The 23,975-nt window shown below is 40.5% G+C and overlaps 1 protein-coding gene across 7 annotated transcripts in view; it reads right to left on the bottom strand.

Moving 5' to 3' along the window:
• The window catches only part of RBMS1 (RNA binding motif single stranded interacting protein 1), a 208,018-nt gene that overhangs the window by 115,393 nt on the left and 68,650 nt on the right, over positions 1 to 23,975 (bottom strand). The window contains exon 1 of one of the 7 annotated variants that reach the window (XM_068545023.1): positions 12,014 to 12,447. The exons of 5 other annotated variants lie outside the window; for them this stretch is intronic. In XM_068545023.1, the coding sequence (XP_068401124.1) occupies positions 12,014 to 12,082 (69 nt within the window). In that variant the 5' untranslated portion in view covers positions 12,083 to 12,447. Of the gene's footprint in view, positions 1 to 12,013; positions 12,448 to 23,975 lie in introns of those variants that run through there. One more of the 7 variants, XM_068545022.1, reaches the window with a different exon arrangement.

Below are 23,975 nucleotides of genomic sequence, written 5' to 3'. Positions count from 1 at the left end.
GAAAGCAATTCTGAAAACACTGGTGCAAGGGTGTGCCCCACTTGGAAAAGCCAAGACTCTGAAGGTAGAATGATGGAGGATTCAGGGTCAGAAGACCTAGGCTTTTTGAGCTGTGAGATTTTGAACAAATCGTTCAATGTCTCTGGATTATAATTTCCTTAGGGGTAAATTACAAGGGCTGGACTAGATATCGCTAAGGTCCCTTCCAACTCTAAAATGCAAAAGGTTCCTTTAAGTAAGTGTTTCCCAAACTGTTCCACAGAATATAGCTAGTAAATATTCTAGGTACCATGATCAAATAATTCTAGGAAACAATGAGATACACAAAGTTGGACAAATGTCTGTACTGCAGGATTTCTCAGACTTTCAAATGCCAATTTCCACTGTTACTCTCTAAGACAACAATACTATACAGTTTGTAGTGCTTCCCAAGTTTCTTTGAACACTGAATATTTCAATTCCTGGAACACTTTTAACATTTAATAGAACCCCAGTATATCAGTGAACACAATTTGGGAAAAGTGGCTTTGAACAATAGACTTCATAAACTTAAAATCACACGCTGAAGGAAACAAAATACTCATGTAACAGTTTAAGGGCACCCATTTCAGAATCCATAACAACATCTCTGTAGTGTTTGTCCGTCATAAAGCACTTTATCTTACTTTAACTCCTTGATCTTTTACTCTAGGAAGTCAAGGACAATGTAAGAATCATTTCCATTTATCAATGAGAACTGAGTTTCCCTTCTAGAGCTTTCTCCTAACAAAGTATTTTCTGCTCATGAACAGAATGATCGCAATCTTCTACCACTATTATCATTTTGTGCCCCATCCGCCGAGATCCTCTTGTGTCAACTGACTTGTTAGGCGACACCGCAAGGAAGAAGGCAAGCAGACAGAGCACATGTGCCAGATAATGCGTCACGCACTGTCACATATATGACTTCATCCAATCATCTCAATAACATTAAGTAATTATTTTATCTCGTTTTGTCACTGAGGAAATCAAGACGCAGGAAATTTAAGAAATGCGTTCACAGTAAGAGAACTGATAAATGATGAAGTTGGGATCCACACCCATGTCCACCTTTTTTTCTTTAAAAGCAACTTAAGATGTTTTGAAATAGTTTGATAGTACACTTTAAAACTTAATTTGGGCTTGTGGTTCAGTTAAAAAATACATATTATTTTGGTTCGTGGCTCCTGATTGAAGTCTGTTTGAAATATGATTTGATTTACACAAATATTTGAACAATGGTTACAGGGAGGTATAAATTATATGAGATCCACATCTTAATAATTATCGCCACTTGAGCATTTCTGGCATGCCAGGCAGACACATCTGTATCAACTCATTTAATCATCCCAATAACTCTACAAGGTTAAGATCCTGGAACTACTACACCTTCAAGATCTTGACCATGGAGTTTCCTCTCTGATCACTCTCCTTCCCTCACTCCCAGGGACTTTCCTTTTTATCTTATCAGAATCTCCAGGACCCTCCCTGTTCTCAAAGTTCAGTGTCTCTCTTGATTTCACCTTTTTTTTTAACATCTTTATTGGAGTATAATTGCTTTACAATGTTGTGTTAGTTTCTGCTGTATAACAAAGTGAATCAAAGAGATCACCGAGCTGATCTCCCTGTGCCATGCGGCTGCTTCCCGCTAGCTATCTATTTTACATTTGGTAGCGTATAAGTCAATGTTACTCTCTCACTTTGTCCCAGCTTACCCTTCCCCCTCCCCGTGTCCTCAGGTCTATTCTCTACATCTACATCTTTATTCCTGTCCTGCCCCTAGGTTCATCAGAACCTTTTTTTTTTTAGAGTCCATATATGTGTTAGCATATGGTATTTGTTCTCCTCTTTCTGACTTACTTCACTATGTATGACAGACTCTAGGTCCATCCACCTCACTACAAATAATTCAATTTCATTTCTTTTTATGGCTGAGTAATATTCACCTGTCTCCTTAACGTTCATCACGATACTCTCGATTTTCATACCTAATCCCTTTACCAATGTCAAACCCTGCATAAATTCATTACCCAGATGCTTTCCCTCATTTCTTGTGGGAGAAGGGTCAAAATATCCTGCCAACTCAGACCCCTGCACTCGCAGGGGCCCTCACTACAGCTTAGTCATCCTTTTACTCATCTCTATTTGAATGCTCACCAAATTCCCAAGAGCGATTACTCCAAATCTTTTGTCACACTCTTTAGGCCTAGATTCATTTTTTCTTTTTTTTTTAAATCGTAACAGACGACCTAACCTCTTTACTGAAATGTAAGCTTTTAAAAGGCTGAGCTTCACTGGCCTCCTTACTCCTCCTAACATCTCTAGCATAATCAATCTCCTCCTTCCTGTATCACTGTCAGGAAACCCTCTCAGATCCCTTTCCTGTAAGACTAACCTCAATCTTTCTTAAAAAAAAGAGACCTAGTTCCAACTAGTCCCTGTTTTCTATCACCTCGCTCTACCTACAACCAGTCAAATGCTAAAATAATCTTGCCTCAAGATTGTCAGAAGGGACTCTTTCCTTTGACACCCAGTTTTTCTAAAGACACACCCTCTTCACTCATGCATTCCTTAAACCCTTTGGAATGTGCTTTCTACCACGTTCACCCCTGCTCCCTTCCTTGCCCACCACACACAAACTACTCTATTGAAACTTCTGTCTCAAAGACTTTCAAAGACCTCCCAATGGACATTTCCAACGGCCTCTACTCCGCCTTTATCTTCCTTAACCTCTAGGCAACACTTAACAGAGCTGACCAGCTCTGCTAGAAACTCTGCTCTTCTTGGGCTTCTGTGATACTCTCTTGATTCTCCCAACATTTTGCCATTTCTTTCCCCTTCTTTGCCTAAGGCTCATCCTTCCCACTACAGAACCTATGCTCCCCAGGTCTCTCCAGATTCTTCTGGACACCTTCTCTTCCTGAGCTGCTTTAATCTGTTCCCAATGTGCCACCTATTAAGTTTCAGGAGGTCCTGAGCTTCTTGCCCAAAACTCTAGTTCTGTATTTCTTGCTGGAAATTCCTGCCTGCACTTGGTTGGTGGGAAGGGTGGTAACGTGTGACTCACATGGCCAAATTAAAATGGCCAAACCAAGCTTATGGCTTTTCCTCAGAAACTAATTTATTGTGGTGGGGTGAATTTTCGAACCCGTTCCTCATCCAACCTGCCATCTTTCATACTCCTGTTGAGGTGGGAGTATTTAATATAACCAATGCACTTGTTATACTACAGATGTTATAGATGACATACACTATCAAGAAAAAGATCTGCTGGATAAGTACTCCACTCCAAAGAATGTAAGGATCCAGGCCAAACATGGAAATCTACACACCCATGTGACACAGCCTCTGTACTGACTTTAAGTCAATCCCAGGGGAGCAGTAAAAAAAATATTTACAACCATCTCCTGGCTCCAAAAAGAGTACTTAAGGTGGTTCGCGCTGGGTGCTACTAGCCTTTCAGGGCTGGACGATTCTGCCTTATGAGACTAACATGGATACAGAAGGACCGTTTGTATTCTTGGTGTCTGGACTTTGAATACCAGTAGAATTTAGCATTCCCCTGCCCCCAATTTAACGCCTACAAAAAATGTAGACAATCCCTGTAAGAGAATGGCTGGATTCTACCTAATCACTGAGACCAGAGCAAGTAATGTTGCAGAAACTTTTTATTTTTCCAATCATTTCACACAAGAGACCTAGGACTCTTTTTTTACCAACACTGTCCACTCCCCACCCAGTCAATCGCCAGCTCTGAACCATAACTTGAATCCACCCCATCTAATACATTCACACTGCCGTTACTCCATCTTACAGCTTTATTTCAACTGTTACAACACCTTTAAACTCAGACTCTCCTTGCATCCTCTTCAGCAAGCTTGACGCTATCCCTGCTCTGTCCTCCAACCTCTACCCTGCAGTCCAGCTCTCCTGAATTTCTCACTCTGCCCCTACAAAAGCCCATGTATTCTATCTTCAAATCTTTGCTGTAATGTTCCTTCCACCTGAAATGTCACCTTCCATGATGCAACCTGCCTCCCGAGTTAGAAATCTTGGCACCATCTTTAGGTTGTCCTCCTCCATTTCCACATGCAGTCATAAATTCTTTTGGAGGGCACAAATCCCTTTGGCAAACTGATGAAAGCTACGAACGTCTCCCCAGGAAACAGCGGATGTATGTCACATTTTACATTAAATTTTAGGGGCTTTATGTCCTCCAATGTCCACAGAATTTGGTTGTTCCTCCTATCCACAATGTAACTGCCTTCTTTTGGGTCCTCACCATCTCTCAGCTGTTTGAGGTGCTAGCTAAACTGGCTTCCCCCCACCCAGCCTCTCCCTTAACGAGCAACAGTGTACCTTCTGCGTGTCACCCGTTTACTTCCTCCACGATGACATTCCCAACTTAACCTACGCTACACACTCAGTAATTATTTGACTCAATGTTTCGGAGTCGCTGTTAAACTTTCAGTTGAACAAAAGAACATATCCACTCCCTTGGAGCTGGCCTGTTGGCATCTGACTTATAAAAATGAGAATACAGACAGAGAAAGCGGAGACAACATTGTTTCTAGAATATTTGAATACATAGGGTTGGGTTGATCAAAAATGGTCTTCCAAAAGGGTGATGTTTTTTTTAGGCAGTTCCTGGAAGTGGAGAGACAGAGATCTTGTTTTAGAACAGAGCTGAAAGGAAATTCTAGGTGATGGGAACACTATGCAGAAAAAAATGGGATGTAAGAATCTCAGATAATACAGACCAATGAGGCTACGTATCGGCACCCAACCTACAGGGCATCCAAACAATGAAACAAACAGATTTTGTAAAGTGGCGTGTCAACTAATAAAGTAAGAAGCTAACAAAGCAATACTGCTTTCCTTCTCTCTCTCTATCTCTCCCTCAGACCCCCCCACCTCTTCCTTCCTCCCTTCAGTGCTCTCTCCTCCTTTCACTCTGAAGTCTTGTAGCCTCTACAGAGCACACCCAAAACTCCCTGATATACTGAAAATCCCCCCGGGTTACACAGTAACAACAGCTTCTAAAGTGCAGACATGATCTGTACTGTGTGTTTCTTACAGAAACCTCCACTGTCCCATTATAAATTACAGCTGCCTGTACGGAAGCCACGCCTCCCACCCCACTGCCCTTTCAAAAAGCTACAGTGAAAAGGAAGTGTGTGATGAAGACAGCCATGAGTATTCATAATAAAATAAATCCAAAGGATTATGACATGAGTGGTAGAACAGTCTTGGTTTTTCACGTTTAATACAGAAATTCTATGTGGGGGAGTTTGTCCACAAAACAGCCGTACTTAAATGCACCTGTAAGTCAAATGACAACAGAGAAAACAGCGGTAATTCTTCAATATTTAAAATAACTCCTTCCGTGAAAAATACTTTAGCATATGAAATTCCATATATATAGCTACATTTTCTCCTTGCTGACTCATACAAGTTGGTGTCTTAAAAATGTTTTTTAAAATGTACAGAAGTCCTGTCGAGTATGTATAAAATGGGAAAATACTAAGTTCATAAATATAAAAACTATCTGTCAGAAACAGGTGATTTCCAAAAATGGGATACAGGAATTGGCAGTAAAAATAAAAACAGAAATTCATAAAGAATAGTAAAGGACTGTATCTCAAAGCGCAGGCAGAGAAACAAGTAACACCTACATGCTATGCTGAAATTCTCAATGACATGAGAATTGGGTTTTCACTGCAATTTTTAAACATTAAAAATAATACAATTTTCTATATTCTTCTCACTTTATCTTTTTCTTGATAACCGAAGGGACTGTATTGTCAGGTGGGGAACAAGGGGGACTGCAAGGCCGAAAAATAAATGTAAAGAGAATCATGAAAAATAAGTCATTCATGATTCCATCTACCAACAGAGGAAAACACTTGTTAATAGTTCGGCATATTTCCTTCCAGTCTTTTTTTTTAAATGCATTTTTTGAGGCTGTATTGTATGCACAATTAACAAATGCAAATACAATTTTCCCCAGTTTATGTTACACTGCTTTGTAAGTCCGTATGTTTAAATGAATAAAGTGGAGCCAAAATACATTTCTGTTTATTAGAGCACTACTAAGTTTAACACCAAGTTTTGTTGTGGCTGCTGCCATTTAATAAGTGTTAAACAACAACAGCTACATTGGTTCATTATTTTAATACAGAAGTTAGTTTGCTCCATTTAATTTTTTCATCTTGTCCTAATTTCAGGAAAAGCTTATTACTTCCTTCCTCATGGTATGTCTATCCTATTTTAAAAATCGACTAAGCTTTTAGAATGTATTAAAGCAAAGCATTCTCTACAGATGCGAGTTTAAAAACAAACACCCACCAAACACCTACAGATGTCCAAGGAGAAAAACAATGTTTATTTTTCTGAGAAAGGCAAAGATGGCATCTTTGAAAACCAACAAGACAAAGGAAAGAATTCAGGAAATCATCACGCATATTATACTAATAATCAAATCCGTCCGCTTTTGAGCAAATTAAAAGGTAGCATTTTTCATCAACAAGAGTGATTAATGCTCTTTTTTTCCTTCTCCAATCATATACTTGCATAAAATAAAGAGCAGAGGGTTGAAAGGCTTTCCTTCCCCAAAGAGAAGGCAAACTCTGCTAACAAGAGCATAATACAGGAACAACTGTTCTGAAATACGGTGGGATGCTCTTTTCTACTTTTTTTTGGATTTTTTTTTTTTTTTTTTAATGTGGTTGAGAGTCTCGTTTTCAAGCTCCAGATCCTTACCCTTTTGGAGGCTGCCCCCACTTTCTAAACAAAGTCCATTCTTAGAGGCTGTGTCAAGGTCTCCCAGGATCACACAGAGCCTCCCAGGACCACCCGCTGTTGCTTGCTCTGTAGGGACATTAATAATAATAATAACACCTTAGAAGGATTAACAACAACAACCCTGTGGAGTGGGCACTATTATCTTTATTTAACAGAAAGTGAGGCTTTGGGAGGTTAAGTGAAAAAGCATGCAAGAGACAGAGCCAGAACTTAAGCCGGGGTCTTTCAATTAGGTTGAGTGATGGTTAAAGAAGTTAAGATGTGAAATCTGTGTTACCAGGGCTCAAGGAATATGCTAAGAGGCAAGATTTTTGGAGGAAAAAAACATGGGAATAATATTATTTATAATTACGATTTCTTTTATAACTCATTTTAAAAAGTGAGTTGGGTTCCCCAGAGATAGGACTGCTGGATTTAGCAAATAAAAACACACAGTACCGCACAATATTTGGGACGTGCTTATACTAAAATATTATTCATTGTTTATCGGAAACTCCAATTTAAGTTGGTGTCCCGTATGTTATCTGAGAACCCTAGAGCAAAGGCCTTTATGAAACAAACAAAAAACACTAATACATTACAAAGCTACAATTCCCTAAGCTGAAATCTGGGATGTTCTGTGTGCCACATGTCTTTGGGAGGCCAAGTAAAGGGAAGTGTAGTGGGGCTACAGCTGTCCTTGACCGAGCTTCCTTCTCTTTTTTCTGGTAGCTGACAGAACCCTTGACTCCAGAGACCTGAGCTTTCACCAACTACGCCATTTAAATTCACTGCCTCAAAATTCCTGACCTTTTTCTACTTTATATGGATGTTGTGAAGATTAAATATAGCTGAGGTTGGGAAGGGATATCATATACATCTTTAAATATTTATTTATTGGCAGAGTGCTTTGGAAATATAGTCTCAGAAACTTGGAAAGACTGACTCCCCCCCGTCCCCGCCCACCCCAAGAAAGGGCTCAGAAAGTATTACCAATATATGATGAGCCCAGCTGACAGCAGTCTCTAAAAGGAAGGAAAGAACAAAAACGAGAAACGTGTTCAAAACCTGAAGCGAACTATGGAAAATGTAGTGAGACGCCAAAAGGGATGCCTAGCGGAAAAACTGGATGATCACTGATAGCGAATTCTGTACTTTTCAAATGGCTATGGTTACATATTTCAAACAGTTACCTTGAGGCACACGCACTACTGAATCACAAACACACTGAAATAGCCTAATACAAAAACAGGACAAGACCTTTTTATGTATACCAATTTAATTTTCTGCTAATTTCCCCTAAACCTCCAATTTCTATGGCTTGAGTAGGTTTACCTTCTTTGAAAAAGACAACAAATTGGGACTGGCTCAGACAGTGTTCATTTAAACATTTCTCTGAACACTTTAATCTTCAAACTTTAACAAAACCCAATCTACTACACATAAATTGCTGTGAACAGAAACTGCTTGAAGAGGATTAATCAACAGCTTTGTATGTCATCCTCTAACAAGGCCAAACACTGAATCACTGTTGAATTCTTCACGTGCAGCTACACCCAGTTAATCTTCAAGAAAGCAGCAAACTATGTAAATCTATTTAAACTGGGGAGATAAGTACTTCACTCATCAAAAGTTTTAGCAACATTTAACAAGTACAGCTATTGGTTGGCAAGATCGTTCGAAAAGAAAAGAAACACACACACACGAAAATTCTTATACGCACTCCCCTACCCCAAAGACCCCACTGCAAACCACTAGGCAAAAAAGTACTTGCTACACACCTCAATTTGTAAAAACCAAGTATATGACATCACTGAATCAACTACCTCAAGAAAAGCAGTTCTGAAATGGAAATAAGGGAACAGGAAGGGGAAAGTAGCTAATAAAAGAATTCAAAATAAAATGGAAATATTTATCTTCTCTAATTAAAGGAAAGCACTTTTTCTTTTGAGACATACGAAAAATATTTTCACAACTACAGAAGTCCTACTAAAGGGCTTTCATTCTGCTTTGTGGCGGTGTTCTCATACAGACTGGATTTGCTTAACGAATATCCTGTATCTGAAAGTCACAGTCAACAATCATAGGCCATACACATTTCTCCACTGAGACTAGAACCAACAATCTTTGTCTAGATATTGCCTCCTGGGTTATCACCCACTCAAAGCATCTTACTCTGACCTGAGCCGAGCAGATGTATTTCTAACATGCTCATAGGCCTGTGATGCAGGAAAATCCTGTTTATCCTAAATGATGCCGGAGATCAGCGCTCCTTGACGTCCTCGATACACAACGTGCGGCAGGAGGGGCATGAGTACCACCCACCTCTGTTTAACTGAAACTGGCTGACTCCGATATTTGTAAAGTTTTAAGAAGAAATCCTACAATCACTCTGCAAAGCAATCCTTTAACATCAATGCCGATCCCAAATATCACGAACCCACCATCCATGTCATTCACAGCATCCTCCTTCACCTGCAACTCCCTCCTCACCACCCCCTCCCCGCACCTGTCCATGGCCCAGATAGGTGGGAGGAATCCCTAAACCAGACTTTTGAGACTAGAAAGGTGACGGGCAGTGACGCAGAGAAGCTCTGTGTGAGTTTTCATTGAGATGTGCACGTAATAAGCAGGCTGCTGTAGTGTGGTTGTCTTAAGACCTTGACTGCCAAAGCCTGACTCTGCACTTTGGGTCATACAGACTGAGCACGGTACTTAATCTGTGTCTCAGTTTTCTTAACCATAAAATGGAGATGTTATCATTACCTACCTCATAGGACTGTCAAGATGACTAGATGAGTTAACCCACCTATAGCACTGAGAACAGCAACCCACAGGCTATAAGATGCTCAATGATGGTTTGCCACTATTAATAAATGTGTATAATACAAGTGTGACTCCAGCTTATTTTTTTTTCCAAAGGTGATTTTTAAGTGTTCCTCACATGCAGTGTTTTCCTCAGGCAAACTATCTGAAATCAGCTCTAACAGCTGATCATATATTTCTAGATTAAAATCAAACTGCCTTATACACCGAAAATGGACCTATTCTTTCATCAAAATGAACAAACTAATGTGAACTGAAAGGTGCAAGCTTAATGTCACAAAATCTTATAAAAAGCATTAATTAGACTTCCCATTTAGACTAAGCCAGGATGAGATCACAAAGTCACTCATGGTAACCAGGTCCCCTTGCTGGAAGTGTGCTTTCCCAGTGAATGGCTAAATACTAACAAAAGAAACCTTTGACTCAAATACCACTGGTACCCGGGGTCTTGTGTCTGTATAATGCCTACACATTCATTTCTTTCTTCGCCTATAGAAAAAAGAAAGTCTGTTTGTTTTTCTGATTCAGTCAGCCCTTTTAGTCTCTGAATCTAAGGAGAGCCTAGTGAAAAGAAGAGCATCTTATCAGCGTGCTCCAGACCAGCAGGCTGTCCCCCTCCACACACAAAAACTCCAGCCCCTCACAGCAAAAGGCCTCGCCCTCAGAGCCTTTTCCCCATTTCACAGCTAACACCCCACCGGGTTCTGACAACAAATAAATGAATACACAAGGCCCTTACATAATTAGCCATCTTTTCAGGTAAAGGGAGGTGGGGGGTGGGGGGAGGAGGGTTCAGGAGAATATTTATTGTAAATTGGCTTCATTTATGAAGTTGATGTAAGTGTACTGGATCTGAGGGCATTTATTTTAAATGAGGCCACATGAAGAGATTTTAGAGATGCCAGCTTCTGAATCTTGACAAATTTTAGTATATACTTCAGCCAAGTCACAAATGCAGATTTTTTTTTTTTTTTTTTTAATTAAAGGGGCTTTTCTTAAACCAGGTAAAAGTTCCACTGACTTGGAAAGCAATGGCATACAGACCAGGTGTGTTTACTGTCTTTTTAAGGGAAAGCTAACAAGTGAAAGAACCAAACACCAGAAAACAATACTTTTTAACACTGTCACTGTATCAGAAAATTAGCACCATTTTCAGATATACTTATAGTAAGACGTGCCCTCCCTACCCCACCCCCCAAAATGACTTTGAGAACAAAAAGGACTAAACATAATCAATAATCCTGTGAACGCCTTTAGGAAAGCCACCAGGCATCACTGTCATCTGTCATGATCTTAACAGAGCCATGGTCTGCATGGAAGGATACAGTTTGATTGAATCATTATTGGGATAATAACTTAATTGATTTGTCTCAGTGGCTAAGGATGTAGACAAGAGATCTATTATTGAAGAAAAATATCTGCAATCGTGTTTTTGTTTTCTCAACAAGCATCTTGCCACTGACCTCTAAATCAGTTTAACCTTTTCTAAACAGACCTGCACATTTTTTACATAATTTAAAGCTAGGTCTTGTTAATGCTGCTGCTGAAAGGCTCCGTGAGATTTACCACAACATGGCTTCAGTAACCTTCCTTTAAAAACAAAGATGAAAAACAAAACAAAAGGCCATGACTATAAGCTTCCAGCTCCACTCCTTTTCCCGGCAGGGGATTTTGATCTAACCACTAAAGTGCCTTTGGAGTTCAATCTGTTAAAAAATGTATGAAACGGTATTAAAATAGGAAAAGGCATGTGTATGACTCAGGCTTATCCAAGTATCTCTGCAACTAGGATGTCACAGGATTTCCCTGTGCTGCTGAAAACTGAAAACCTTGAGAAAGTGACAGTAGAAGTTCCTGTTTCTTTTTCTTTCTTTTCTTTTTTTAAATATATAACTGGGAGGGGGAGCGAGCGCGAACACACACACACACACACACACACACACACACACATACACACACACAAACACACACACACACAGGTCTTCCGGGTTTCGTACGAATCGGGCAGGTTCTTTGAGGTTCCAAGTGAAGATTGTTGTATCCCAATCTTAAGACTTATTATCGTACTCTTCCACACACAAAGGTTTCCGGAAAAAAACCCAAACTTGTTGCAGAGCTGGGCGAAGCCCCCGGCGCGCTCCTCCTCTCGCCGCGCCGCCGCCCCTTCCCCTTCCTCCGCTTCCCGCCCGGCCCGGCCGGAGGGGGCGAGGGCATCTCCCCGGCTAAGGTCACCGGCCCGAGCCGTCCCCGCGGGCCGCCTCCTGCGAAACAAGGTCACCGCCCGGCCCGGTCCCTCCGAGGACGACTGCGGAGTCCGGCCGAGCGCTGCCACCCTTTGTAGAGCGGGGCGGCCGGCCTCCGCGCGGCATCCCCGCCGCCGCCTCACCTGCTTGCGATAGGGCGTCCTGCAGCTGCTGCTGCCCCCAGGGTTGCCGCTGCTGCTGGGGAAGATCATCGCGGCGGGCGCGGGCGGCGGGCGCGGGCGCGGGCGCGGGGCAGCCTCGCCGCGAGGGGGAGGGCGCAGGGAGGGGGCCGGCCGGGGCCGCGGCCGCTCTGGGAACTCCCTCTCGCCGCGCGGCGGCGGCCGGCGGGGGCTGCAGCTCCGGGCTGACTTCTCCTCCGCCCTCGACCTCCGGACTCGCCTAAAAGTGCGGCGCGGCGGCGGCGGGCGGGACTCGGGCAGCTCCGGCGGCCGCCGCCCTGCGTGCCATGGACGGGAGTTCGCGCGCGGAGCTGGCGGCGCCGCGGACTCTCCCGGCGGCAGCGGAGGAGCAGCGCCGCCGCGTCCCCACCTCCCGCGGCCTCAACCACCGCCCCGAGAGCGCGCCGGCCGGGGGCGGGGAGGCGGCCGCGCACCGCCTCGCGCCGCGCCCAGGCCCACCCGCGCCTCCCCGCCCTCCCGCCCGGCGCCGCGCCCGCCGCCCCGCCGGCCGGCCGGCCCCCGGGCGCTCCCTCCCGTGCTCGGGGCCGGAGCGGGGGCCGCGCGGCCCGGGGAGCCGCCGGCGCCCCCGCTCTGGTGCAATGGTTGGGTCTGGCTCCCCGCATGCCGCACATTCCTTGGAGTAGCCACCCCCCTCCTCTTTTCTTTTTTCCCCCTCGGCTCTTGGCCTCAGCACCCGCGGCAGCTTTGCACCCGGGCTCGAAGCCCCTTTTCGGGGTACCGCGCCGGGGATCACGCTAACACCTGGGGAGGAAGCCAACTGGTCCCAAGTCTTCTTTTCCTCTTTCACCCTTCCAAACTATCCCCCCGACCGTCCACTCTCCCAGAAAAGGTGCGGGCAATCACTCCTACTTCAACGAACAAACCAGCCTTCCATCAAATCTCTGCAAATCCCCGTTCCCCCAATTCGCACGCTAAAATCTTAGCAGAGAAAATAAGTCTCCACTCCCCACCCCCTCACCGCAAACACGCAAGGTAAAGTTCGTACTTTATTCCTATGCCAGAGTTGGCAAGCTTACCTTCAAGATGCCAAAGTCAAATAGCGAAAATCATTTCAAGCCATCGGTTTAGTAAGCATTCCCGAAAACGGGAAGTGTGTGATCCTTCTATATGTTAATTATGAGATGCGACACAAATGTGTTCTATAGAAGGGACACAGAAACTGCAAAACGGACAAAGTGAGGAGGTAGTTTCCTTTGTTTTTCAATTGAAATCAAGGCGACTCAAGATGCCCCCCCCCTTTTTTTTTCTGGATCGCCTTTGCGTTCGTTAGTGTATCAAGCCTAGAACCTGTGCAAGGCAGACGGCCTCTACAGCAAGTCCCACCGGCCAGAGCCCCGCGGTCTCTGGATGGGCCACTGGGACAGCTGGCCTGTTCAGCAGTGACTATTACAGGGTTATATTACCGCACTAAGCGGTCAATATTACAGCGTTCTTCCTTGGCCTCTGGCCTCTAACGCCTTCCTGGAAAGGGCCATCTGCCATGATAATGAAAAATCCTAACTCGGCTAAGAAGTGAAGGCTCTCAACTTCTGGCTGCCATAAGGAAAACAAAGTGTCCCCTATGGAAACCGAGTCTTCTAGCAAAGCTGTGACCATTCAAGGGTGTTTCCAGCAACAAGGAACTAAAAAATATCCATCCTAGATATCCTTCCTACTGCTGACCTAGGGAGCCACCTCCATAAGACATTCTCAGGCAAAAGTGATGAGAACTAGCAAGTCTCACCTGATTGAAAACAACTATATACACAAACTATATATATATATAATTCTTAACTCTTTGCATTAAAAAAAAAAAAAGCAGCAGCAAACTTACTCTAAGTGTAGTACTAGGTGCACAATGGGCAAGTAAGAACTTGCTAGATAACATTCACAGAAACGTATTTGTTCTTTAAAATGATTTAATAGAAACAATACAACTAACATTCAGTTCTGTGTTAATATATATGCTATTTCGGGCTACTGCATGCATTTACAATTGTTTGGGCTGCCCCTTTGCTGTCTCCTCTCACAGGGACCTTTTACCACAAGTTATAAAATATAAGGTTTTAAGCAGAACTGTTCAAGTCATAGATGCCTTTTCCTGAGAACTTAATGCCCAAGACCCTAGCAGTTCAAACCTGTCATCTATGGAAAAAATTCCATGTACAACCTCACTTGTCATGACTGGTCTCTTAGGAAACCACAGTCTAAACCACAAAAGAACAGCATAGATTAATTTTTCTATGGCTCTTCTCTAAGGTCATGATACTTTGGATATTGTGCTATTCTAGAATGGGAAGACTTGATTTGATACCCTGCAATCGTTTTACAGGGATAAGACATGATTTTAAGTGATAATAAAATTTAAATTGGAATACAAAAGCAATTCTAATACTAGATACTAAAATATACTAAGAACACTAAAAATATTAAAAGGACTATTTTTAAGAATAAAAAGGATATCTAAGTAGCAACAAAACAAACTGTTCTATATAGTGTATGACATAAAAGGAGATAACTCAAGGTGTATATTTTTTAAAACAATGTCTACAAGCCAGGGTTCAAAAGTTCCAGAGTTAGGTAGGTACTACACACTTAACTAGGTAAAGCATTGCAAAGAAAGGAGAAGATAGATTTTCCACCCTCAAAGACTATAAAATATAAAATGTAACAGTCACTAAAGCCCAAATAATTCCAACCTAAGAGAAATAATAGAAACATGAAACCATATATGTATATATACTCAATTATAGATATTCACAAGTGCTTAGTTATAAATGATTATAGGAATAGATCCTAGTGAGATTCATCTGGGAAAGTTTATTGACCTTTGAAACAAATATGTTTTAAGACAAAGTAAGGAAACATTCCAGAGAAACTGCAAATTATCATGGTAAGAATTAGGGCTTTGGAATCTGCCCTGTAGATGCTCATCTTCCTGAAAGGGAAACTGAGACTCTGCTGCCTGGGCGGTCAGACAACATCCTACTCCCGCAGCTCAGCTGGTGGGTAAAGCTGTGGGAATCTGACCCAGGGGCAGCCAATCCACAGATAGGCCAGTGACCTATGACATGGCTGGGATTGAAAAAATGAGCAGAGCCAATCAGATTCTCACCCTTGGGAATTTAATTCAGAAAACTCCAGTTAGGAAAGGGGCAGAAACTGCAAGAGTGCCAGGGGGTAGAGCTGAGGCCACAAAAAGCCAAAACCATATGCAAGCCAAGGTTATGAGGAAGCAGAAACTATGAGTAACAGGAAGCTGGCTGGCAGCAAGCGGAGAGGCAAGCAGATGCCAGGAGCGGGTGAGCACTTGGCCGTGAGAGGATGGAGTCCTGAAGCTGCTTTGGCTCTTAAGACCGACAACTGCCCCTCCGTGTGCACACTTAACCAGCCCCACCCCTCTTTCTCAGAGAGCTTAAGTGAATCTGGACTTTGCAATCCAAGGAACAAAATTAAAACAGCCAAACAGATTTGGCTCCACATTTCAGCTTTCCACTCACTAGCCACATGGCTTTGGGCAAGTCAGTTTAACCTGAGTCCCAGACTCCTCACTGACTGTCTTCAGTGTATCTATGGTACTCCAACAAAAGTACCAAACTCAAGAAATGGCAGCTGTTAGTATTGTTTCTCCAGGTTTCAGAGTGGTGGTTTGTAGACTTAAGTGGGCATACTGTGTAAACAACTGATGTTAGTAAGGCTGGCTGACCATCCAAGAGCAGAGGCAAGGGTGTAGTCGGAACTGACAAGTAAAAAAGAGCAAATTTAGGTAAGGAGAGGCTCCTTTTTCGAGAACTGTTTGTTGAATGGCTGAATGAAGATGCTTTCTAAGGCTGAACTCTAAGAGGTTTAAGAAAAAAAAAAAAGTCTGACAGAAGGTCTGTTTCAAGAGCTAGGTGAACTCAAGGTTCTCTCCCACATTTGTTTTTGTCCTGTTTCCTTTAAAGAGGTTGTGTGTTGGACCAGGGCCATTTCTGTATGAATGGGAAGACTGTGAGCGGTATCAGAGATCACACTGTGAGGCAGGAGGAGGCTTTGAATGCGGATAATAAAGATGGAGCCATCGGTACATGCAGGAGCCTGCAGCCTTGTAGAGCAGATGAGACTTGGCTACTCCCCAGTGTTTGTATAACTGCAATGTGAGACTTTTGAATTCAGAAGATATTTGTCCCACAGAAACATTTTGAAAATGAGACTTTCATTTATAAATTTCACATCTCATTTCGCTTTCACAGCAACGCTATGAGGTTGGAAGGGTTATTAGGCTTCATTTACAGATGAGAGGAAAACCAGTTAAGACTGACTGACTTAACCATAGAGCAAGGAAGTAGCAAGTAAATGTTTAAACCTAGGCTTAGCTAGGGTTGAAAGACCCTGTCCTGTGCTCCTTCAACACTATAATGCTGTGGACTCAAAAAAAGCCTTATAAATAATGCTACAATTCCCAGGTGAGTACTCGTAACCTCTACAGCACCGAGTTGCTGGACACGAAAAATGCGAGGCATTACGTGATAAGTGCCAGCCAAGTGGTCTAGACAATCATGTGCTATGCCAGTCCACTGCAGGGAGAGATCAATACAGGATGTAACATGGGTGTGGGGAGCTCAGCTGTATAAATGTTTTGTTTGAGGGACATTCAGAAAGAAGCACTGTGAAGATGAGAAAAACAAAAAGAGCGGGAGAGAGAGAGATGGATGGTATGAGACAGCATGTAGATTTGGGGTGATTGCTGCTGAAATCATCACTAATCAATGAGCTCCTTGAAGGCAGCAGCAAAATCAAAAGGCTAGGAGAGCCCCCATTCCAACACATGCATTACTGAACCTCATATAAGAGAGGAGCCTTTGAGTAAAATTACTACAAAGAAAGTGTGGTGGGAAAGCTAAGCTTTGAAAGAAGGGAAAAAAATAGGGGAAGAGAAGATGTCCAATGAGATAAAAATAGAACACCTCTGTCAACAAAAGAATAGACCTGTAGCAGGTTCTATCCCTCTATCACTGCTAAATAATTTCAAGCACCCATTTTTATTTGGATCACATTAAAAACAGAAAAGAATGAAGAGGAAAAATTCATCCAACATTACTTCACATTACAATCTTTAAGGAATAAAATACAACCACATAGTATTGGTTAGTGTAAACAGTTCACACTAAAAAAATTGTTTACATTTGAGAGTACCTATGTTTAAAAGCTCGCAAGCCTCTAGCTCCCAGCAAAACAGAAAAAGAAACAAAAAAAAAAATTATGAGGTCAGCAGATTCTTTAAATTTCTGTTCTTTCCTGGTACAAAATAGAGTTGATAAAGTGTCTTATTTCTAAAGGAGCAGCAATATTTTCTATTATTTACTATTTTGCTTTTTTAAAATTCTATGATTCTTGTTCTAGACCTAAAGTCTCCCTAGACACATATAAAATCACATGTATATAAAAATGAAACCACTATAATAAAATAAAACTATAGCTCTATAGCTATAATCCTAGAAGGCATATAGAACAACATAAACAAAGCCAAATTCTGATGAGTCTTACCAGAAGCAACATTCTAATGATTCTTAAACCTATCCTGGTGAACAAAACAGAAGAAATAGGCTTTGCCCTGCTGCTGCTTCTCTGAATGGACTAATAAATAACTGTCATTTATTGAGTAACTACTATATTCTAGGCACTTTCTCAGCAGGTTCCTCTCCCCCGCCCCCCCATTCACTCACAACACACACACACACACCATGAGAGAATGATTAGCCCATTTTACAGAAGAGAAAACTGAGGCTCAGAGGCTTAAGCAAACTTTCCAAGGCCACAGATCCAATACATAATGGAGCTGAGGTTTGAACTTAGGTCTCTCTGACTCCAAGTCGCCAAGCTCCAATGACACTCGTGATCGTTATTGTTACTATGATCTATGGTTCAAGTCCAAACCCCATTGGGAAAAACATAAGAGCCCAATCCTGGGTATGCATCTGAGCTTCAATTACCATGTATATGACCTTGGGCAAGTCACTTTTAAAAATATATGAAATTACATTGAATTTCCATTCAGTTGATTATGAAGGCAAAATTTCCAATATTAGAACATATAGTTAATAGTACAAATACATATTCTGGCCCAACCTAGCTCCTAAATCTCATTTAACTGATGGTTGCTAAAATATAACTCCTCTCTTACAACCACCAGTTTTATTTTCTGGGATAGTTGGTGGGGTGAAGTTGGGAGAGAAGCAGAAAGAACTATCTTCTAAAAGCTGGGATGGTGATTAGATGAAAGGTATTTCCAGAATCCTGAACTGAAACTGAGAATATAATTTCACTCAAAAAATAGTGGAAAATCGTATTAGAGATTAGCTTCATTATGGGATTCATACATGCTTATCGGACAACTAACATCCTATTCATCATTTAGGATATTTCTCTCTGTGGCAAAACAACCTCTAAATTCCAAACAAATAATTTACACTCAAAAAATTTTGGATATCATCTATTCATAAATTAGTTACTGCCCTATTCTTGCAAAATAGTTAATAAAATTCAAAGCTCACTCAAATTTCTGGCATAGTGGTTCTCTGTAAGTTAAATTTATTTTCCTATGTTTTTCTATAAAAATAAGTACTTGGGTCCTTATTCTTTTCAAAAAACAAAATCTTGGGGGTAGCTATATGAATTAAAAATTCAAGATTTTTGTTTTCGTTTGGTTTACACTATATTGAATTTGTATCTGTAGATCAAATTCTATAACAAAATAAAGGAGAGTCAACTATCTGGGAAACCAGGAGAAAGAGAAGTTCCATTTTGCGTTTATTGTGGATTACTGCTTTCCTAATTTACCTGGATGGATGCCTCAATCCTCTACATTCTTTGACTGTGGGAATCTAGTATTAGAGCTGTTATTCTCCATCCTTTAGCAAGCCTATAAGAAAATAAGTGCTTCTTTTCAAAATACTTTGAGATAATTCAATGAGTTTTCCATGAATTACAGTGAAATTACAAATTATGAAAGATATTAAGTGATTTTTGCAATTACAGCTTATCTAAAGAGATGGAAGTAACATGATCATCTACTGTAGTGATCAAACTATGTATAAAGGATAAGAGCTGAGGTAAGGAAGGGAGGGGCTGATGTGCCGTGGAAACAGCTAATCACATCCACCTCTTGCTACATGACTTGGGAAGAGACAGAAAGTACTTAGGAAATCAACAGAATTTTTGGAAAACTAAAGCCAAAAAAAAAAAAAAAACCTCTAAATCATGAAAAACAAAATTCAAACCTGGAAAAACTGTCTCCTTTCCATGAGTAAAAATCAACTGTTAGAAAATTCGGACAGTACAGACTGAACAACTAACTATACCTTGGACAAACAAAACCCTCGTATAAGCCAAGAATGACAAAAGGTATAAGACATTCCTAAATGTCTGGGAGACATAACTAATGTCTATGCAAAACCTGGGATCCAGAGCACAAATTACGATTTAAAGCATTCAAAATACAGGAAAAAAACCCCAATAAAACAGTTTCCTTTCTCTTTAGTTGCTAAGATGACCATTACATTAGTTTATTTCACCTGAAGAGGATAACAGAATAATTAATAACATCCTTTAAGTAAATGAGGATGCTGAAAAGCTTTCTATTCTCCCCTGAATTATAAATGTGAAGGTTCAGACAAGAAAGTACAGAATTAGAAGTAAATTTCTATTCAGTTGGGGATACATGAAGGCAACCTTTCCAGCAGTAGAATATTTAGTTAAGAGTACTGCAGTGGGCTACACAAGGAGCTTTTAAAAATTCTCCACCCGAAGTGTCTTTAAGAATGACTAGTTCTGGGTTATCTAATACACTTAACACATGGGACAAACTGATGACAGACCTGTGGCAAATTGATACTCCCCTAGAGAAGAGAAGGCAAATGAGGAAATTCTGCTATTGTCATGACAATGTGACTGATCGTGACATCAGCAATTCCTAATTCCAGACTATGAAGAACACTCCCAGAACGCTGACAACACATTAAACAGATCCTCCCAGAACCACCCTTCCTTCACCTCCCAATCTAATAGTTGATCTAGTGGCAGATGTGATGAAGTTTCAACTAAAGGATTATTAAATGTTAAAATCTATTAAATTCTTCTAAGTTGGAGGAAGCACTAGATAATAGCTGAAGACATTTTTCAGACCTATAATATATAACATATTATATTATATCATAGCATATTATAAAATGTTACAATTTATAAAATGCTTTATTGTACATCTCATTAAAGTCTCAGGGAAGGAGGCAGGGCCGGCATCCTCCACTTTTTTTAAACAGGAGAGTGAGCCTCAGGTAGGTTAAACGACTTGACCTGGGTCATGAAGCAGAACCTCAAGGTTGGAAAGAATTATTAAAAGCCAGTTCCTGTGCCTGGCATATAATAATCACTCAAGAAATAATACAATAATAGAATGAATGCTACTGTCTCTCCTTGGACACCACGACCGATAATAAATTCAATCTATCCATATTTAGTCATTTCTATTAGAAGGTTCTTTGTTAAACAGCCTCCAAATCTGAACCTACTCATTATATTCCTACCCCAGGACTACCGTCTATGTCTTCTATAGATTGTATACAGCTTTCCTCTGTATTCTGTACTGTCCAACCCATAAAAGTGAGGGTGGAGTCACCTTATTTTGAGCCTTAACAACCTTGTAAGAGTGCTTAAACAGTCTCTAAATCTCTAATGAGTTACTTAACCCACTGTCTTACACGCAGTAAAGTTTTTTGGAGGCATGAATGGATGAGGAATGGTAGCTTTCTTACACAGACACACACACACACACACACACACACACACAAATGACAGAAATGATGATTTGCATCCTCTTTTCAAAATGATGATTACTTGAAATTAGAAAGAGCTGAATGTAAGAAATGGAGTGATCAAATCTTAAAGACTACATTTTACAGATTATATTAAACATGGTGAATTTGCATCCTAATCTTTAGATCACTTGGGATCCTAAGAGGTATTGTAATGAACGTTGCATTTTGCATTTGTATGTTACTTATTAAGGAAATGGTACTCCACGATCAAATGGTTTCTCTCTCTTGACCTCAACTATTACTGTCAGAATAAATCTTCTTGCTTTACTTTTTGGGGAAAAGAGAAATGTCCTACAAATCTCTCTGAGATCAGTCTCCTATAAATATTTGGATATAAACTGTATGCCGTGCAATCTAAGATGCCACTGATTATAATATGCTTGACAATTACTGAGATGTTAACATTTGAAAAAATGGACAACAGTAATTATAGGACATCATAAATTAAAAGATGCATTCTGATTTCAGCAATGCTGAAATGTGAAAAAAGTGAATCTTGGAATCTGTGTAGTATGGCACACAGGTACATGAGCACAGTACATACAAATGCACACATGTTCTTTTTATTCATAGCCTAGGCTCCAGAAATATATTTCTCAAACACTCATTTTTAATCTTCTAAAGAACCCAGAGCTACTGAGTGATTACAAGTAAATGACACACACTCAGTTTTTCCAAGATCTGACTATCATACCAGTGGGCACAGTCTCCACAAGGCAGAATAAGAAACTTTACCCTAATCTCACAAAGGAGCAAACTGAGCTGCCAGCTTCCCTCCTCAGCCATCTCCTCAGTCACCTCAAGTTACACCCGTAGTGTTTTAGATATACAGTGCATTTATATGATAAGAAAGGTTAGAGGGAGAGGAGCCTAAATCTGTAGATATTTATCAGACTTCTCCACGCCACACTTCTTGTTATTAGTGCTTTAAAGTTGTCAATTATGAACATAACTTGAGAACATTCATCCTGGACTGTTACTTCTTTATCAAGTTTAAGTCACACAAATGCATGCACACGGACACACGCACTCTCAAAAGATCACTCAGTGCTGTTCTGGCACACAGCATCAATTCCAACCTATGAGTCTTACAGGTTTCTACCTTTTTGCAGGGCCTGGAGTACCAGTTCTCAGTCTTCCTAGGACTTCCGATTGGAAGAGTAATTTTTATGTGAATCAGGTAAGTCAGATAAAAAGATATATATCTAAAATGGTTATCACAACCCTTAAAATTGATATGAAATGACAAAGTGAATCAAAAGCAATAACTTAGCAGGTGAGATGACCCAGTTACAGAAAAAGATGTAAATGGCTCACACTTAGAGCAATGACTATCAGTACTTGTTGGTATCTGAGGGTTCATATTTGTTCAGGAACTGACTGGTCCCTTTTCCTCCTCCTTCCTTATGCAGCTTTCCTTTTAGTCATTTCATTGCTGATGTGAAGATAAAACCGATAGGAAAAAGTGAAACAAACTGGTCAATTTATTAACTGACTGGAGGTTGGTCAAACTGAAGGTTGGAAATTATCTATGAGTTTCATTTATCTGTAACGTTTCCCTTGTTATAAGAAAGAATTATAATTGATTTCACACTGAATATTATCTTATAGAAATTAACATGTCAAACCACCAATATATCTCAAGCCCCAACTCAGGGTGCGGCACACACTAGGCATTCAAATATTGGTTTAATGAATAAATAGACAATATCTTCAAAATGCATGCAAGTCCTATTGAAACAGATATTATGTCCTAAAAGTAAAACAAGCTTATTATTTTGATATGTTAATTCAATGACAAACTATAAATTCGAATTGAGTAGCCAAACTTCTTCAGTATTAAAGAATATCCTTCCAGCTTCTGTAATTCATAACGTCTTGAGTGATTTGAAAATATATTCTATCTAGGGGCTCTTTTAAGAAGCTTTAGAATTCATTTAAGCTATTTACCATAGACATCAGTTAGGTAAAGAAGGCTACAAAATATTGCAAATCATTGTAGAAACTTTTTCCCATCTCTATATGTCTCCTTTATTTTAAAAAAAATTATAATTTAAGTTTTGATAATTACCATATTTTTAAAATTAGGTGTACAAACTCTTGTAACTGAAAATAGATTGTTTCATTCTATCACATAACACTTAAAAAAATTCTATCAGTACATAAGAATGGGCAAATTGTTCGTAATTGTTGAAGCTGTTCTTTCTACTTCAGTGTATATATGAAAATTTTCATAATTAAAGTATTTTTAAATGATACAGTGTACTAAAAGCCTTGTGAGGTTCGTTCTCAGAGGATTCCAGAAACCAAGGCAAATTGATTCTTGGTGCTCCAACATCTAGAAAGTTTTCTTTTAAATAACTACTTTATCTGTCCATTTTATTCTTTTCTTCTAAAAAAAGAAAAAGAAAAACATTTTAAAAGTTGAGATATGAGACTACAGTCTGAATAGTACAAGGGTGACAGCAAATGTGTTGGAAAATGCTATATAACTTCAAGTGATTAAACATAGGATTTAGCCAATTTCTACAATCGACAGTGAAAATGCACTATTTCTAAATTAGCAGCACCTCTATGTTCTTTACTGACTCTTTTCTTTTTCCATGTCTTTTATCCATTAGTTTCCTCAAACTAGAACTGCTGGAACCTCTTCTGTTTCTCCCTCTAACCAGTCCTTATTTATTCCAAATTGTTGTGTACATTGCTTCTAAAATAATTTGTTATGACTTCTTTGGCCGTATCACTGTACTTCCTAAAACTCCCACATCAAGTGCAAATTTCTGAACATCACTTGTAAAGCACTCTTTCTAACTCCTTTCCCCCTTTACCTCTCTTCCGGCTACTACTTGTGTTTTGGCTACAGATGAACTCACTCTTTTCTGGCTCTGAGTTTTGCCAGGAAACAGCCTCTGTTTTTCCATCAGCCAAACCACATTCATCCCTCCCTCTGTTTACTCTGTTGAAATCACAGCTCATGGTCCACCCCCTCTGAGTTTTTCCTACTTTCATCTATTTTCCAAGACCTCTCGCTACATTTTCTAAGGACTGTATTAATGCCTAAATTAGGTCAACCT

Source organism: Eschrichtius robustus, chromosome 5 (assembly GCF_028021215.1).
Source record: "Eschrichtius robustus isolate mEscRob2 chromosome 5, mEscRob2.pri, whole genome shotgun sequence".
Taxonomy (NCBI): Eukaryota; Metazoa; Chordata; class Mammalia; order Artiodactyla; family Eschrichtiidae; genus Eschrichtius; species Eschrichtius robustus.
This window is presented reverse-complemented; position numbering and strand designations above follow the sequence as displayed.